Below are 19,041 nucleotides of genomic sequence, written 5' to 3'. Positions count from 1 at the left end.
ATTTTTAGTTTTTTCTTGTACATATGAAAACTTCCAGATCATGTGCACTTAATAACAACTCCATCTGATAGAGGGGCTGGCAGTAGAGAGTGTTACAGGTTTATCTTAAAAGCCAAAGGAAAAAGAAGATTGCAGATATTTACATTTATTTTGCTTTGAATATAGACTAAAAGATAAGTTATAAAGATGGATGACAGCCAGCTCAACATGACCCACTTGCACCCAGGTGGCCAAGAAGGCCAATGGCCTGTTTCAGAAATAGTGTGGCTCGCAGGACCAGGGCAGGGATTGTCTCCCTGTACCTGGCACTGGTGAGGCCACCCCTCAAATCCTGTGTCCAGTTCTGGATCCCTCACTGCAAGAAAGACATTGAGGTCCTCGAGAGTGTCCCGAGAAGGGCAACGGAACTGGTGAACGGTCTGGAGCACAAGTCTTATGAGGAGCAACTGAAGGAGCTGGCGGTGTTTAGCCTGGAGAAAAGGAGTATCAGGGGTGATCTTATCACTCTCTACAACTGCCTGAAAGTAGGCCGTAGTGAGGTGGAGGTACAGTGTTAACTGTTCTCCCAGGTAACAAGAGACAGGGCAAGAAAAAATGGCATCAAGCTGTGCCAGGGAAAGTTTAGACTGGGTATTAAGAGTTATTTTTTCACCAAAAGGGTCATCAAGCATTGGAACAGGCTGCCCAGGGAAGCAATTGAGCCACCATCCCTGGAGGTACTTAAAAAGACATGCAGATGTGGAGCGTAGGTAAATGGTTTACTGATGGACTTGATGATCTTAAGGGTGCTTTCCAGCCTAAATAATTCCCTGGTTATGATTCTATGGTGAGAACAAGGAGTTCTATGAGAAGAAGTGGGATGTGTGTTATGTGGACAAGTGTATACAGATTCATGACACACAATGTTTGGGGTCAGCTTGGCCATTCTGCCAAGTGACCACTGTGAACTACAGTTTAAGTATCTTATGCAAAGGCCCCCACATCTAAACAAGCCAGAGGGACAGGACTGATATGTGGATGCCCATGCTCCATTTTGACTGCTAGCAGTTCAGGCAGGAGAGAAAAAGGGTAGGATTTCCTATGGAGAGGAAAGGAAACTCTTTGTACAAATGTGTATCTGAAGACCTGTTTGGATCACAAATATAAACGAAGCAAAATCAAATACCAGACCCTGATCTGAATACAGGTCACAAGCCATTCAAGTAAGACCTGCAGGGTAACCCAGTACACTTCTGGCTGTAGAGGAAACTTGAGACACCTTGACAGGTCCCTCTGGAAGCCAACAGTATGTTCCCTCCTGTCATGCCTGACAACTCAGGCTGCCACTACCATCTCTTGCCTGGGAACTGCTTTTGGGCTACTCTGGATCTTTGCCCTCCAGCTGCCTACCTCACACAGCATGCTTCTTTAGAGTTACAGCCAAGCACAGAAATATTTTCCTGGAGTTTGTCAAACAAAGGGTATTAACCACCCTGTATTTAAAGAAACTACCAGTCCCAAAGCCAAAATAATGCCCATAAGATTATTAGTCCTTTTGTCCCATATAACTAGGCAGAAACTCTAATTATTCCCATAAATACTTATTTATATTTTGAACCTTCCAACTTCTCTAATACTGTGTAGGAGAGTTTTAGAACTCAAACGCGTGCTTGAATAACGTCACTTTACATTAAATTTAAAACTGATTTCTTAACAAAAGAGTCCGTGTGCATCATTAAATAGAAGTTTTCATTTTCTAAGGTGAGAGAGAGAAGAATGAACTTCACTGTCAAACCTTCCACTCCCTATTAGTTACTCTAGGTTAGTAGAGACTGTCTAGCACAGCCTATCTTTTTGTTGCTCTTCAAGTTTGTAAGGCCTGAAAAAGTTTAAGGAAACATTTGAGTCATCTACCTTGCTGAGATAATTAGTTTACCAAAGTCACTACTTTTATTCCTAAATTATTATCACTCATAAATGTTTCAAAACCAGTATGTGCAGAACACAGAAAACAAACTAAAAGATCATTGAAATAATATATCTTTTGCTTCCTACAGGAATGCACATATTTCTTCTGGAGAAGCCCTTAGGCAAATGACATCAAACTGTCCTACAAGGATTGCATTTCAGATCCCAACATGTTTCAACCTTAAAGAAAAATACTTCTAAACTATGCAGAGCATCTGTTTTAGGGCTACTGGTGAGCACATAGTAGTGTGCCCGACCTGTGTGTGCACACTTTGGTCCCACAATTCTGTATTTGGTGGTTTTACACACAAAGTGGTGTCATGGAGACATACCATGGCTTCTGTTCCATGGTGTCTTTTCAATGAATAGAACTGCTCCAGCCATTAGAACGTATTGGAGCCATAACTGGAGCAAAGTATCTCAAGAGACAAACTTCCAACCTAGCTGTAGGAACTTCTTTTCTAAATCTCCCTTCTCTTTTGTCTAGGCTTGGATTAGTAAGGAGCTAAACAGCCATTATCTCTGGCATTCACAGAAAATAGCTATATTTAGCCCAAATTTATATATAAAGATGCTGTAGAAAGCCATAACTTTGACTTCAAAGATTCTTTCTAAATGAGAAGGCAAATTATTGCAAGTCTTGTGTGCTCAGAAGACACAGTGCACAAAAGGCATAATGCCGTGCTTTCCACAACAGTACAGTAAACAGGAAGGTCCAAACTAACCAAAGGTGGTTAGATAAAAATACTTTTAGAGACCAGAGCTCCAGTACAGCTTTCCTTCCTGTATTTGCTGTACTGTAAACCAACAAACAAACCCCTGCTAAAGCAGCATTACTATCAAGAGTTTACAGCTTGAGAAATGGTAGGATTTCCTAAGTCATCCAGTAAGAGGAGCAGTCCACAGAGGACACCAATGACATTTATATTCCCTGACTTATAGTAGTGGAAAGCATACCAGGGGTTTTGGACTCCATTCTGAGAGCTCAGCAGGGTCTACTCATCTATCAACACTTACTAACAGCAGCTAAAACAAGGACTTTCAGATATAGAAACATGGACTCATATTCAGAGTCAAGGATTTAAGCAGAAAAATACAGAACTATGCAGAGACAACATGGATAGCTTCAGTATCAGGAGCAGCACAATCACCTTAGAAGTTTAGGAGTATGTTTTGTTTAAGCTACAAAGAGCTCCCAAGCAGCTCCACATACCCCTTCTCACACACACATGGCAAAGCACAGCCTGAGAGACTACAAACCACAGTTTTGATGAAGTAATTTATATGAACCTCCATTCTGAGTCTGACATGGTGTGTGTACTGTGCACAAATGTGGCATGACATACGTGATGTGTTTAATGCTTTCTTAGCATGCATGACACCACAGCCATCATCACAACCAGCTTCATGAGAGGAAGACTTTCTTCTAGGACAGGGTAAACCACCTAGCTGATCAAGGGAAGCCAGTTGATGTAATATTTTTCAAACTTCTGGAGAAAATGTCCAGCCCACAGCTGGATAAAGACATCCTGTGGTGGGTGAGCAGCTGGCTCAGGGGTCAGGCACAAAGGGTTACAGTGAATGGGTGACATCAGACTGGTGGCCTGCCACTGGTGGGATTCCATGGGCCTCCAGCTGAGCCCCTTTGCTGTTCAACATCTTCACAAACAACTTGGACACAAGACTGAGGGTCACAGTAAGTTTGATGATACAAAATTGGGAGGAGCCATTCACTCTCTCAAAGGCAGAGGCCCTGCAGAGAGGCCTCAACAAATGAGAGGGCTGGGTAATCACCACCTGTATAAAGTTTAAGAAAGACAAGTGCTGGATTCTGCACCTGGGACAGGGCAACCCTGGATGCATGGACAGACCGGGGAATAAGACCCTGGAGAACAGTGCTGTGGAAAGGGACCTGGGGGTCCTGGTCAAGGGCAAATTGAATATCAGCCAGCAGTGCCCTAGCAGCCAGGAGGGCCAACCTTGTCCTGGGGTGCATGAGGCACAGCATCACCAGCTGGGCAAGGGTGGGGATTGTCCCACTCTGCTCTGCACTGGGGCAGTGTAGATACAAAAATGCTGCTAGCAAGGATTTTCTTGCTATTTTCTAAGTCCGTGAGAGACTTTTCTCTCTCACGCAGAAGAGGTAGCAGGGAATGTAAACAACCAAGCCACCTGCAACCTTGAGAAGTCTTGTTTATGGTATAGTAGAAAAATATTTTGACAATGGATGTTTTAGGATTTTAGCCAATCACCCCCAAGGGGTGGCTGATCCTTTGTCCAATTAGACTATGAAGAAAAAAGTCTATAAAAGAGTTTGTAAAATAATTAAATAAGACAATCTTGCTGCACAATTCCTGCCTGCTGGATCTTCTCTCCTCCTCCTTCCTACGGCTGCGGGACACGGTGATATACCCTAGGGCCCAGGCCTGCGGTAATAGGGCAGCCTCACCTCGAGTGCTGGGGGCAGTTTTGGGTGCCACAATATGAGAAAGATATTAAGCTCTTGAAGAGCATCCAAAGGAGGGCACCAAAGATGATGAAGGAACTTGAGGAGAAGCTGTGTGAGGAATGGCTGAGGTCACTAGGTTGATTCAGCCTGGACAAGACTGAGGGGAGCCTGCAACTTCCTTGTGAGGGGAAAAGGAGAGGCAGGCACTCTGAGTGAATGGCCTGAAGTTGTGACAGGAGAGATTTAGGTTGCATATTATGAAAAGGTTCTTCACCTTTTCAGAGGTGATTGGGCACTGGAACAAGCTCCCCAGGGAAGTGGTTACAGCATAAGCCTAACAGAGTTCAAGAAGTGTTTGGACAATACACTCATGTACATGGTGTGATTCTTGGAGTATCCTGCACAGGGCCAGAAGGTGGACTTCATGGTGGGTCCCCCCAACTCAGTATATTCTATAGTGACTGATAACTGACTTCGAAAAGGCCATATGACAAAGCAGAGATTATAGTTCAAAAACTTAGTATCTTATTTCATTGTCTCCTTCACACATAACATCCTATTAGTTCATGAAGTTCTCTGACACAGGAATAAAACTCACAGACACAGAAATGTTCGGAAATGTTAGCAGCAATGAGACTGTTTAAATCACAACTCCTCATCTCTGGACTTTCAGCCCAGTCCTACTTCCTCTTGAGTTCTGTGTATTTTATGACTAAGTTCACCAATTAAAACTTAGTTAACATTGTGAATACATGACTCACAGATGATTATGCTCCACCAACCCATGCAATAAAGGCTAGAGTATGTTATTGACACTGACAGAGCTGCAGTTCACTGGTGTTCAGGAAGGACAAGGCTCCCAGACTGTCACAAGGATAAAATTCTTAACACTTTCCTACATTTCTCACCCCAGAACCTGGCTGGAATCTATCTGTCAAACTCAATCAGCTCTAAAGTGTTAATCTGAACCACACTACCCATTCAAAGCTTCATGCAATGAGACAACTTGGTACACTTCCAATAATTGGGTATTGCCTTAGCATATTATGGACTAGCAACACAGCGTAGAAAAGTGAGAGCTTAAAACAGCGTCTCATGTATCTGGCTGCTGCAAATTCAAGAGCCAAAACCCACAGAACTGGCAGGATGCCAAACACTACTTCCACAAAAGGTGGTAGCTACAATCCTTGGCTGAGTTCTATCAGTAAAGAGAACAATGTTGCATGACCTCAGAAAAAGCACGCCTACGGCAAGTAATAACATGAACCTCTCTTCATGAACTCCTGTCAAATGGAAAAAGGTTCAGATTACCATGAAACAAACCACATTATGTTGACCAGACTTACTTTATTCTTTGACTGCTAGGTTTGACAATAGTAATTATAACCCATCTACAACTATAGGAAGTAATTCTATTCAGAACAGAAGCACTAAGCACAAAAGCTTAGGATTGTATAAATTTCCTATTTACCTATTTTAGAAAAACAAAACCTTTCCAAGAGCACACACATATGATGCTTCATTTAGGAATGAAGTAGCATTTAGTTATGCATAGATTAGCATCAGAGCTGGAAATGACTGAGAAAACAAGAACTCTACTTCTTAGCCATAGATTTTAATGTAGTCTAAAGTATCATAAAAAGTGGAAGTACTAGAGGACTGCACAAACATAGCTAAACATTGCAGCTATGCCTTTTGCAAATGTGCAGGAATAGAGCCAGAAGACCAAAAAAGGACAGAGCTGAACCTTGACACCTAAATCTGATTTCTGGGCCCTAGCAAAATAGGGATGCCTTGAGATGAGCAAAAAGGCATAGGACAGACCACCTTGCTGTCAGGACTTCTCAGATTAATATGACAGAGCTATCCTCAATGAAAAAAGAAAGCTTCATACTCTAGATCTACCCACTGGTGCCTTCCAGAAGCACAGTGTGGGTTTTCAAGAAAGAACAGCAAGGTTTATACATATCTATACTTCCAGTTGTTACAGAGAGACATGCCACCACTCCTTTAAAGCAATGAGCATCAAAGGGCAGGAGAAATTACAGTTGCTTTTATACGTAAATATAGGACTGAAATGAAAGTAAGGAGTCTCCAGTGCCTGCAAGAATATTCCAAGAAAGATACATCAAAAATCCCACTAGTTACATCTTCAAAAGTCTCTAGAATTGAAGACCAAAAACATGCTGTTACAACTAAGAGTATGTAAAAAAATTCCTAGATTCAGAATTTATATATATATAGGTGTATTTTGAGTTGTAATTAAAAAAAAGACAATAGTCTTCACTTTCTCCCATTCTTATTAACAGTACAGTTGAACACAAATATTAATCTACCTATTCCTCCACTCGTATTTCTTCCAGTGCTAAATAAAACCAGCTACTCTGGAACCAAATTAAGAATCCATCTAGTCAAGTAGCAGATGTTTCTCCTACTGAATCTTTAGCTCTGCACCACTTAGAACTTAAGGATATTCTTCAGCGCTAAAACAATATCCAAACAGTACTATTCTAAGAGTTTATTTTTTGTATTTAAAATATTCTCACGGCAGTAAGTTTTGTAAATTAACTGTAACTTGTGTGCAGAAAAATCTCTTTGAAGCTTAGCGATTTCATTTTTGATCTCTAGTTTCACATTACTCAGGTTATGAGATAAAGGAATAATAATTTTTCAACCTTCTCTAAGATATTCCTGCTTTTAATGACCTCATTCTTCCTGAAAGTTTTCTCTTTACAGACAGAGGAAATCACTGGTCCTCTTATTACGATAATCCTTGCTTCCCTTCTCAGTATGTATATACATACAGTATGTGAATACATACTGAGTACATACATACGTGTGTGTTTGTGTGTAAGTTTAAAAAAAATTGTCAAGAAAAGAGCAGAACACAGCCTTTATGATGCCAACAAAGCATGAGTTTACACAAAATGCAGTCCCTCTTCATAATTCATAAACATTACTCTTTCGGACAATGCTCTGCCTCCAATTTCATCCTCTTGTGATCCTCGGTAGTTACACAATCTCTTCCCCAAGTACCAATAACGATTTAAAATTAAAGCACTATATGCATAACAATAGTTTCCCACTCCTTCATTCTGGGGGCACTCCTTTTGATTTGACATTTTATTCCACTGCAATTGATAGCAGGGTTTTTTCCTCCATATAATTCTAAATAATTCAGTAGTCACAACAAGATTTATAACCTCGCTGTTTCTTCCCCTTTCCAAATTGTTTATTAATGTAATCAATAACACAACACAGCATTACTGGAGGACTCCATGTGCTGCCACTTTCTGTTGAGGAAACACTCATTCTAACTAGAGGATACATTTCCAATACTACACAAACCTGATGGACAGTTCTGGTAACAAGATAGAGTAGCAGTGGATGACTGTATCTCAAAACTGCTCATAATGTATTTTTACTCTAGTCAATAAAAAAAAAAATGACACTCAAAATTAACATACACAGATTTCCAAAGACCTATGGGTGCAGAATTGCTTTAAGCATAAGATTCCTATAACTAACACAGTACAACATACTTCAAGAAAATCGTAATCAAAGGATTAATCAGCATATTTTCACTGAAAACAAAGGCAGGGGGAACAAGAGCAGACAAAAAAATGTCAGAAGCTCGCAGTGACCCATGTAACAGCTATTTCATAGGCAAGTGCCAACAGGAACTGCAAAGATGTACTTTGACTACTACACATGAAGACGTCATTATCTTCAGACAAAAGAAAAATCCTTTTTGTTTCTCCCGTGGTTCCTTCTAATAGCTCAGAGATATCACATGCTCTCACTTAGCCAGACTGATTTCCTTTATTGATCTCTTTCGGGACAGTCTCTATAGCAAACTTAATGAAGCATTCCCTCTGGCTCTATGTCCACCCAGATCACAACTACTCTGGTCTAGCTACAGAATTCTGACAACAGAGATGTCTGCCAATGCGCTGCAAAACAAAAATTTCATTTTAGGTTCCTAAATATGCATCCAATTATTTACACAATGAACAGGAATAGTAGTTCCCACACTGAGCAGACACTGTAGTTATTACTGAATTAAACACAACAGAAATTGTAGCCACCTGTCTAGTGTTTCTCTTTAATAATGACATTTCATTATTCATTTGGCACAGTCATAGATGAATTGTATCTTCAAGGATATTTCAAAATGCTTTGGCAAGTCCTTGAAAACATCACTGCAGTATTTCACGGACATTAAGTTTTGGAGCATCAATTGAGTTTCTGGGAAAAACAGCTTTCAGTCACACTGCTCAAAATACATCATTTTTTAAGGGCCAAGACCAACAAAAACATTGAATCACAAGCATTCTGTGCCTGAGGTGTTATACTGGGTGACAAAAGACTGGGGAGAGCAAAAGCAGTCAGTTCAAAACATATAACATTCCCAGTTGTGTCCCGTCGATTGCTTTACAAACTCAAATACTAGCATGGCTGTTTGAGAACAGCATTACAGCATTTCTCAGGCAACACGGCAACCATCCTGTGTCACTTCCAGGAGTTGCACTGGAATATTCCTGTATTTTACAGCTTGCATCTCTGTATGGGTCAAAGGTCTGAGTGGTCAAGTGCCCAGCTTTCTCTTTCCCTTTCTCCTCCTCTTGTAAAAGGTCCCAACTGGTTCCAGTTTTCTGGGTGTCAGTTCTTGTGAACAGATTAAATGTACATGCTTTTTTATTTTGTTAAAATCAGCCTGGCTTTGCAAGGGGTGGGCTTCTTCTCTTCCTTGAGGGGAAGGTACTGAAAATGCAGGACCTGACTGGGAGAGGGCAAGTGAGAGTAGGGGTGGGAGTGAAGTTACTGCCCTGAAATGGTGCCATGTTATTCACAAAATCAGCTCCTTTTTCCAAATTACAGCAGAAGAGCAAGTGCATCATTACTGATTCAGAAAGCTAAAACGCTGCTTTGTCACGAAATGGTCTTCTTGCCTCAAGCAAGCATTTTCCCTGCCCTAAATGCTTGTTTATAATCTCGCTTGCAGAACTGCACAATAAATATGAGCTCTGCCATAAGCGTTCTGAATCTTTGGGATTGGCAGCTCTGTCCTGTTGTGTTGAGGCAATCAAGTGCCTGTCTCACTTTAGTAAAAATACCATAAATGCTAGGCTAGCTGGAAAATCATATACGGTTTAGATATCATCACTAGTAAATATAAATATGTTTTAGTATGTTTTACATGTTACAGCTCTTGATAAAGCTGTTTGTATTAGAAAACACATTTATTTGAACTTACCACACTACCTCTTGATGGGCAACTGAGGGACAGCAGGTGATTTCTTTGGGTTGAGGAAGGGTTCTTAAGCAGTAATTTTTTAAAGAATTTCAAGGTGCATGGACAAGTAAGGTGATATCAGGGATGGCATATGAGCTAGGTGAAAATGGCCAACTCTACAAAAGCACATGGAACAACCTACATAGTCTGTGTCCAGTAATTGCTATTTTCAGGATGTGGGAAGGGTTAAAGCTTTCAGAAAGGCTCAACAGAGCAAAATTAAGAGTTGACTGCATTCTTTACCTATATACTTAAAACATTAAGTTTTTCTTTTTAAATCTTAGAAGTTGTGAGCCTGAGAAAATTCAGTACTGATTATCACAAAATCAAACACAACTTTCCCTCCCCTTCTTCAGAAATTGACAGCTGAACTCTCTATTCTTAACTATATATCATCACAAACACAGAAATTGACATTAAGCTCTATATGCAGTCATGTTCAAGGTCCTCAGATTTCATTATTATTATTTTTACAGTGGAGTCAATGGTCACTTAAAATAGACTGCCAAACCTAATCCTAGTATGAATTAATTTAAATCCACTTAACATATTTACAAAGTGGATCTCAGAAAAATTATTCTGCTTACTGACCACTATAGTTTTGGTACTAATTCACTGTTGTTGCTCTATAAAAAGGCTGAATCACACTTGAACTTTTACTATATATATATATATGCAACTGTTAAGATAATCAACAATTAAGCTGTTCATTTGCTGCAAAACATAATTTTTTGGAACTTCCATAGGTTGGTGAACATTTAAGCAGAAATATAACCATGAGGATGAGAATATTTCTCTGAACAGAGTGATTTCATGCATAGACTTCATTTATAAAAGGAAAGCTCAGTTTAGTGTAATACCTGTTTTTGATAAGCCAAATAGCATATAAGGAAAATTAGGAATTGAATTCATTAGTGATTTTGTTTTGCTCCAGCACCAGGTTTCATACTTTTGACCAAGCTTCTGGAAACTGAAAAAATTGCCTGTCATATTAATAAAAAAAAAAAAAAATTATCTTTATTTTTTAAAATCTCAAGCTCTAAGGAAAATACACTTAAAGAATCATGAGGACAAGACATAGCATAGCATGTTTTGGGAAGAGTGGTTTTTGTTGTACTTTAAGAGATAGTTATACTGAACATATTTCAGGCACAATTAGTAAGAGATTTAACTTATAAACATAGAAGCAATGTTGGTGATAAGGAAGACACGGCTGAATTCCAGTACTTCAAGAGGTACTTAAACTCCACTACAAATGACCTTCACTTCATACTAATAAAGAACTGGCCTGCATTAGCTAAGAAAACACAGCATGCTCAGAGAAGGAGTAAAGAATGCAACTTTAGATATTGACTATTTTCACTTGTAATTGACAACGGTGCACAGATCACACAAGGAAGCTGTTTGTGTGGCTCTGTGAAAGCTGTGATGCCCCATAGCAATTCAGCTTCCTGACTCAGATATCAGACACCCAGATGTGCAGATACAGCGCAGTGGGAGACCACGGGCACTAGCAGTGTCTCAGGGCCACATCAACTCACTCTGCTTTCAAACAAGAAGTACTCATATAACCTAATGCTAGTACAGAAATAAACAGTTTCTTTTATGGAAAGTAATCAGTTCCACTGCTTTGAACTGGGTCATCCAGACTGACTCATTTTTAGTCAAGAACCTTGCAAAGAAATTTTACTGCATCATTTTAAAAGATAACTTTAGGACTGTTCCCACCCATTAGGAAGATGTTCCCACTTGAATAGCTAAAAAATGCTGAAATTTCCTCAAATTGAGTTTTTTTCTTTACTTTCTTTTGTATGTCCAAAGGTTGGTTACTTCTCATACATTTTATTCCATAGACTGCTAAAATAGGAACTGAGCTAGTAATGTCAATACTACTACTACTTCTATTGAGAAAAAGTACTGCTCTTAAGGAAGACAAGGTATAATATTTCCTTGTTAATGCAATTAGTTTCCTTTACACTTATTTTTTAAAGAAAAGCATAGGAAAACAAAACCAAACCAATCAGGAACCGCACTGTAGCACTGAAGGAAAGCAGCGGTATTTTCACACACACAGCCATACTCTGTGCCACGAGTGCCATTAAACAGTATCAGCTCTCACTGACCCCATGTACACGAGAGCATTTCAACAGCACTACTGCTAAGCAGCAATGTCAGAATGTTTCCTTCGTAGCTGAAAACACATCATATAGTCAGACATTCCTTCAAATGCTTGTTACACTTTGTACTCCTGTTTTAAAAACAAGCTTTCCAAACTGCCCAAGACATGATGGAATACTACGATGCTGTAAGATACAGTAATGTTTTAGCTTAATGAAAAGAGCTCATTATTTCTATTCATATTTCTTAATACATAAATAATTTTTAGCTCAGCTAATGCACAAGTCTTTTTTAGATCCTATGAAAATATGAACAAAAGCAAACCTATTTTTTTCATACCATTAGTTTCTGCAAATTTCTGTACATCAGCCAGAGTTTTCAGTTCTGTCCTTGGGCAAGCTGATACACACAAGGCAATAGACTTAATCTTCTGATGTACTAGATCAATGTTGCATGGATCCAAGAAGAATACATACCTAGGGAAGGAAAAAAGGTAAATTACTTCTATTTTAATTAACAATTACACTGAAAAAAATTTCAAACTATGGGATTCAGTCAAGACTGAGTGATTCAGTCTACCCAGAAACACAGGAAATTTGATATTATTATAACTCCGTGGATCAAAAGAATTTATGTACTCAATATATGCACAACAAATGTATGGGTATTTATCTACCTTTGGATCACACAGAATGGGTGTTTAACTCTACCTGATTCAAGTCCATTCAAATGGTGCTACCCAGAAAACCAGCAGTAGTCCTACCATGCCTCTTCACAGATATGAATCCAAACATTCACAAACCTTTACTCCAACCTTAAACTTGAGTTTGAGATTGCCAAATTTTTTCCAAAAACACCCAACAAACCAAATAAAGTCACTCTTATGCTGCAAAAAGGAAAAGGTCCATGACTATATTAATGAATACACATAATACCAGTAATTAAGAACAGCTTTTTAGTTTAGATTGATTTTCCATGCCATGACAGAACAGATTACTTTAGTATTTAGTTAGAAATAAAAATCCTTTGGATATTTCAAGTAGAATTATCTAATGTTTAAGTGTAGTATTTTTAAAGAGATTCTCTTTGCTAACTTTCCACAATGAGTGCCATTTAAAAATTCAATGCATGAAGTACATATTATAGATTCTTAACTAACATCTCCTGGCTATATACACTTTATGAGAAACATTAACCCTACAAAACTTCCACTGGTATAATACAGATGCTTTTGTCTTCGAAAGTTGACCAAATCTTAAATTCCTACTGTTCTGGGATATACTATGCATTGAAATATTCTCTTCATATTACCTAACATCATATATGAAAACACCAGCAATCTGCCACATAAAATGCCATTTCTATTTTTGCAGTCCTCATGATGGGAATTCATTCTGTAACCAGTAAAAATCCCTTCTGCTCCTAGAAAGCATTTAGCTCCTGCCTGGACACCTTCTGTCTATATGCTAATTGCTGTCTACTGTTCTATTACCCAGTGTCAGTCCAAGAACGATTACTATATAGTACAGTCTTCCTTGAAAGTCCCTCAAAACTCATGTCATCTAAATCAACTGTAACATGGTAATAGATTACTTGCATTCTTAAAACATTCCTTTCTTTGTCAACATCTCAGTGAAATCATCCACCTCTATTTCTTTTTTACTTATTACACACTACGCATCTCAGGACTTCATAAACTAGGGTCTATGTTCACTGAAGTCTGAGAAACAAGTGTGAACATGAAAATTCTGTCCTGCAGACACAGTTAAAGTAACTGCATGCAAGCAATAAGCCACAGTTATCCTTATTTCAAAGAAAATACTCCTGAGTTTATACCAAGACATACAATAGCTGTTTTAATTGAAGTTCCTCCAGTTGTTATCCCATACAGTAAGGGCACATAGAAAGAGAGTGTCTACTCCTTTGAGGGTATTTGGTCAAAGGAGCTACAAACAAGAACCTACAGAGTCAAATCTGATTGATAATGGCAAGGGAGGCTAGGATGGGAACAAACCCGGTCAGTCTCACTAATTGGTAAGGATATGTGGATTATGAAAATTACGATTTTTCAGTAAGACTATCTGACTGAAGACCTTGCCAAATTGAGATAAGGAAAAGGAGGGAGACACTCACACATAAAAGTTGTCCACTTAATGTTAATAGAAACAGTCCATCACACTAATTGATGGGCTAACAAGAAACTGCAGACAAGGACTTTGTGATTGATAGGGATGCAAACTCCTAAGCACAGAATGTCAGAGGGGTCAGTGACACTGTGCCAGCTGCTGAGGGAATGTGCATAGGACAGGGTAGCAAACAGAAAGGGGTGTAAAAGGGAATAGTTGATGTTGGTCAGTACAGTACATTATCTGATCTCAGCACCTCATCACTGCAGTCTGTCTTGTCCTATTGCTGAAGCTTTTAACCCTCTTTGCCTAATTCTATCCCATGTGCATGGATGCTGCAAGAGCTGCAGGGATTAAGTGCCAGCTACTGGGGGGACTGACATGGGTGTGAGAGTTTTAAGCGCCAGCAACTGGAAGCAGACCAGGGGTTTGGCTGCCCCAGGACTGTGGTGTCAGCTACCAAAGTGAGTGGGGTCTCAGTGCCAGTAGCAGCAAGGGGTCTTGGCAATGAGCTGCTGGGGTGGGAACAATGTGTGCCCACAAAAGTAAAGCAGAGGTGATAGACTCAGCATAGGTGGTCACAGCCCTTGTGGTGCTGGCTGTTGTACCTTCCCCAGAACAGATCTATGCAAATTAGAGAATCATAGACAATCCTGATTTGGAAGGTGACCCACAAGGATCACTGAGTCCTGCTCCTGGTACAACTCAGTAGCAAACTCCAAGCTGTATCAGATGGTGGTGAGTAGGGAGCTCTGAGTGAGAAGTGTTGGGTGGGCAGAAGGTCTGTGGTATTATTTTGGGGAAACTGTGGGTCTGTGATGCCTGTGGAATGAGTGTGTGAGTGTTTGACAGTCAGCACCAAACTGGATCAGCTGCTGAGTAGGGGGAACCCATGAGGTGGATAAGGGGCAGAGGTGCTGTGCTGGTACTCAGAGAATCCACAAATGTATTAGAGCTTCCGAACCTGGAAAGCATCATGCCTGTGCCTACACTAGGGACCTTCTGCCACTGTCATCCCATGAGGAGGAGAGGACATGGTTGGCTGTTCTTGTGAGTGCCACTGTTGAAGGCAGCACCTTGTCACTGCCAGTCTGTAACCAGCTGTGTCAATGTCCCATATGTGACTCTCCATCCACATCCCTCAGCCCAGGCAAAGACCCTGGGTTCTGGGAACTGTAGGACTGGACTCCATTTCCTGGGCAGGAGGGTCCTCTGAATTTCCCTAAGGAAACCAAATCAGGAATGTCGCCATTAGCAAGCTAGAACTCAGCCCACTTCCACAGTGGTTTCAATTCAAGGGTCAAGCTATCATTTTAATTGCCAGAATATTTTGTAAAATAAATGCTACAATTTTAACTCAAACCTGGAAGTTGAGAAATACAACGCAATTATAGTGTCATATGCAGTTTTGACAGAAGTGTGGGCATAGCCTTAAACAGACACATGTAATTCCAACACTGCATTGTATAGTATGGAGACTGTTCTGACAGCAGTAAGGGAGGCGCACAGAAAACTCCAGGCTATCAAATCTGTGGCTTCAATCTGTGGCCTAAGAAGACACAAGTAAGATTTTTTTTTTTACTTTCTAGCAGCTAGGACAAGAGCCAAAATGCTAGGCACCAGCATTACAGAAGAAAAGTTAATTTTTTTGTTTATAAAGCTTACTTGTAGAAAACAAGTGGTTTTACTGCAGAAAATTTCATACTGTGTCACCACGGAACAGGTCTTTTTTCTCTCTAGAAGAATGTCACTACATGCTTTGTGCTGCAATTCCAGTTATTTACAATCAGCAATAGACTAATTTTCTAATAAGGAAACAACTTATATCAGCAGTACAAAGACTGATGTAAACAAAGTAATCATATTGTTAGAGATGCTGCAACACTGCAAATGAAAATGTTTGCTATTTGGAAGTCAATATAGTAGACATACAACATATGCAAGTTTATGCATCTTTATAAAGTATCAGCCCTGCAGAGAGGGACCTGGAGGTACTGGTGCATGAAAAATTGGACATGACCCAGCAATGTACACCTGCAGCCCAGAAAGCCAACTGTATCCAGGGCTTCATAAAAAGAAGCATAACTAGCAAGGCAAGTTTTACTCTGCCCTCAGGAGTGTCCCCCACCTCGTATACTGCACCCAGCTCTGGGATGCCCAGTACAGGAAAGACATGAACCCCTTATAGCAAGTACAGAGGAGACCCATGAAAATGATGAGAGGGCTGGAGCATATGAAGACAGGCTTAGAGAGTTGGGGCTGTTCAGCCTGGAGAAGGCAAGGCTGTAAAGACACCTTTTGGCAGCTTTCCAGTACTTGTAGGGGGCTTCTGTAAAAGACAGAAAGTGACTTTTCACACAGGCAGATAGTGAAAGGACAAAGGGTAATGGCTTTAAACTAAAAGAAGGTAGATTTAGAATGATAGAATCATTTTCGTTGGGAAAGACCCTTCACATCATCTACTCTAACTGTAAATGCAGCACTGCCGAGTCCACCACTAAACCATGTCCCTAAGCACCACGTCTACACATCTTTTAAATACCTCCAGGAATGGTGACTCAACCACTTCCCTAGGCTTGATAACCTTTTTGGCAAAAAGAATTTGTCATAATGTCCAATCTAAACCTCCCCTTGCACAGTGTGAGATCATTTCCTCTCATCCTGTCACTTGTAACCTGGGAGAAAAAGTTGATTCCCCCATCTACAGCCTCCTTTCAGGTAGCTGTAGAGAAATAAGGTGAAACCAAGAGCTAATTTGAACATTAATAACCCTTAGAATAGACAAAGCTAGAATCTTAAATATTACCTAAAAATTAACAGCTAGAGTGTACAGCCCACAGGGCATGGTATAGGAACTGTAATGCTCATATTGCAACATGAAGTACAGAACCAAGCAAAACCCCCACAAAAACCAACCTAAGAGGGTGTGAAGATGACCACATGGCAACCACCTGGTAACACAACAGCAAACCAATGAAAAGAAAGACCACTCCAGGCCCTAACAGGGCTGTTGGTCCAGGCTGCCACGTAAGGGATAGGGAACTTAGATTGCAAGAGAAATATTTCCTCATTCAGGTTCTCTTTTTCCAAGGCATCTAGATCAAGCTACCAGATATCATAACTGATCTGTGCCATCTAATGGAGGTGAGAGTCTAGTGTCAAAAATGTCTTTAACATTGGGGCATATACAGTTTCACTCAACCAAATACTCTCTGTAGATGCTGCAAACCATCCCTGGGTTTTCCCACTACCTAAACATTTCCAATCATTTCCTGAGGTCAAAGGCATGTATTCAGGTAGAATGCCACCCTAACTGTCCTCCATAGCATCATATGCACATCTCCTTCTACTTGAGCAGACAGCACGAACTGAATTCTGTCCAAATAACATTGGTGATCAAAAACCAGACTGAATTAGCACTCCAGGGACTTATACTTGGCTGCCATGGTCATCATTTATTTGCAAATAAAAAGGTCATTTCTTTAACCCCTTGTAACTACCAGAACTTGTAAAGCAAGGAGCTTACTTGAAGCAGACAGGTTTGATTAGAATTCCCTGCCAGATCTAGAGTATAATCCTATGTCTGACTCTAGAGCACAGACTATTAAAGTGTGTTGTGGTTTCTTGTAAAAATAAAAAGATGCCTGACCCAGTGTTTGTTCATGAGACCAGGTTGTAAAATCCTCCTTCCCAACATTTCAGCTCACTGGTTTCAGCAAATCTGATGTACACAGAGCAAATCATAACCCTGTAAGAACTCTGCTTTTCATTCTTACCACCTAGATTTCCATATCCACACAGACCACATCAATTTCACTTCCACGTGACAGTGCGTATGGGTTGCTGTCATATACAAGGAAGAAAATGTTATTTTTACAGATGATTTAGCTTTTCAGCGCTTGGACTGGGAAACGAAAATGGAACTACCCTGCAAGCAAAATGCAATGAGAATTAACTTCATGTTTCCAGAGCCCCATTTGTGGAGCTTAAAAGTCTTTTCTTTCTCTACACAAACTGAAATGTACAGACAGGAAGAAGAGTTTATTTTTACAGTCTGTCTGCAAAGTGCCCCTGTAAAAATAGTATTAAATACTCCCATGAACTCCACCTCAGACACTGTAGGAACTCCATCTGCTAGAGACAGATGCAAAGCAGATAGCTTTTTAAATGTGCTTGGCAAATTTTCAGAAGAAACTATGGGCTGTGAGAGAAGGAAGGATCACTCACTTACATAAGAACCAATCTCTTCCAAAACTGAACACCCTGGACTATACCAGGCACTTCATGTGAATAGTTAAAGAATAATGTGCCTTAGCAGAATGTTTTTCTTAACCAAATAGAGATGATTATATCTCAAATATGTATCTATTAATTTGCTTAGATCATGCCTCAAGCCATGACATCTTTGTTAGAAAAACGTAATTCTTTTGAACCTCATTAAGACTCTTGACAAACAACAGGCTCTGTCAATTAGCTGTGTTAAAAACAGTCTCTCTTTTTTTCTGCTGTCTTTTGAGCTTGCATTTACAAGAGGAAATCACTTAGTGGTAGAGGTTTCCCCACATGGTGGTCTGATTTATGTCAGATGTAAAAGACTATCACAACATTAATTATAACATTTCAATAAGGTGTCTGAATTTCTCTACCTTCACATGAACTCAGACACCATTTCTTTCTAAAGGTAAACTTAAAATTATGATTTTAAAATTTGCTTTTTTTCTCAGAACATTAGAATCATAACTCTGTACTGAATACAAATGGGTTTAGGAAGTGAGAAAATGTTTGTGTAAAAAGATAGGAAAATTATGCTGCATAAGTTTTAAGCCTTTCAACCTTCTTGAAAGATGGGATTATATCAAGAAATTATTCTTCTGACATAAGAGATCTGTAAAAAGTTCCAGACATTTTATTTATCTCAAATATTTCTGGTAACCAACAATTATCTATCTACACTAAATCTTAAATTACATATTTAGAAGTCTTTAGAATAGAACCAGATCTCAGGAAAGTATGCTTCCAAAATAATTTAAGAAAATCATCAAATTTTCTCTTAGTCTGAAAGTGTGAAGGAAAAGGCTTTCATACTCAGAAATTAATAACTTTTT

General features: G+C 39.6%; 1 protein-coding gene across 5 annotated transcripts in view; it reads right to left on the bottom strand.

Moving 5' to 3' along the window:
• Positions 1-19,041, bottom strand: part of SLC44A1 (solute carrier family 44 member 1) — an 88,306-nt gene that overhangs the window by 50,649 nt on the left and 18,616 nt on the right. For all 5 annotated transcript variants that reach the window (XR_004237367.1, XM_032095361.1, XM_032095359.1 and 2 more), the window contains exon 4: positions 12,150-12,286. Coding sequence is in view for 4 of the 5 variants with exons in the window: in XM_032095361.1 (XP_031951252.1) it covers positions 12,150-12,286 (137 nt within the window). In the remaining variant the exon portion in view is untranslated. The remainder of the gene's footprint in view (positions 1-12,149; positions 12,287-19,041) is intronic.

The sequence above is a fragment of the Corvus moneduloides genome, chromosome Z (assembly GCF_009650955.1).
Source record: "Corvus moneduloides isolate bCorMon1 chromosome Z, bCorMon1.pri, whole genome shotgun sequence".
Taxonomy (NCBI): domain Eukaryota; kingdom Metazoa; phylum Chordata; class Aves; order Passeriformes; family Corvidae; genus Corvus; species Corvus moneduloides.
The sequence above is the reverse complement of the archived record's forward strand: the minus strand, read 5'-3'. Positions and strand labels throughout refer to the sequence as shown.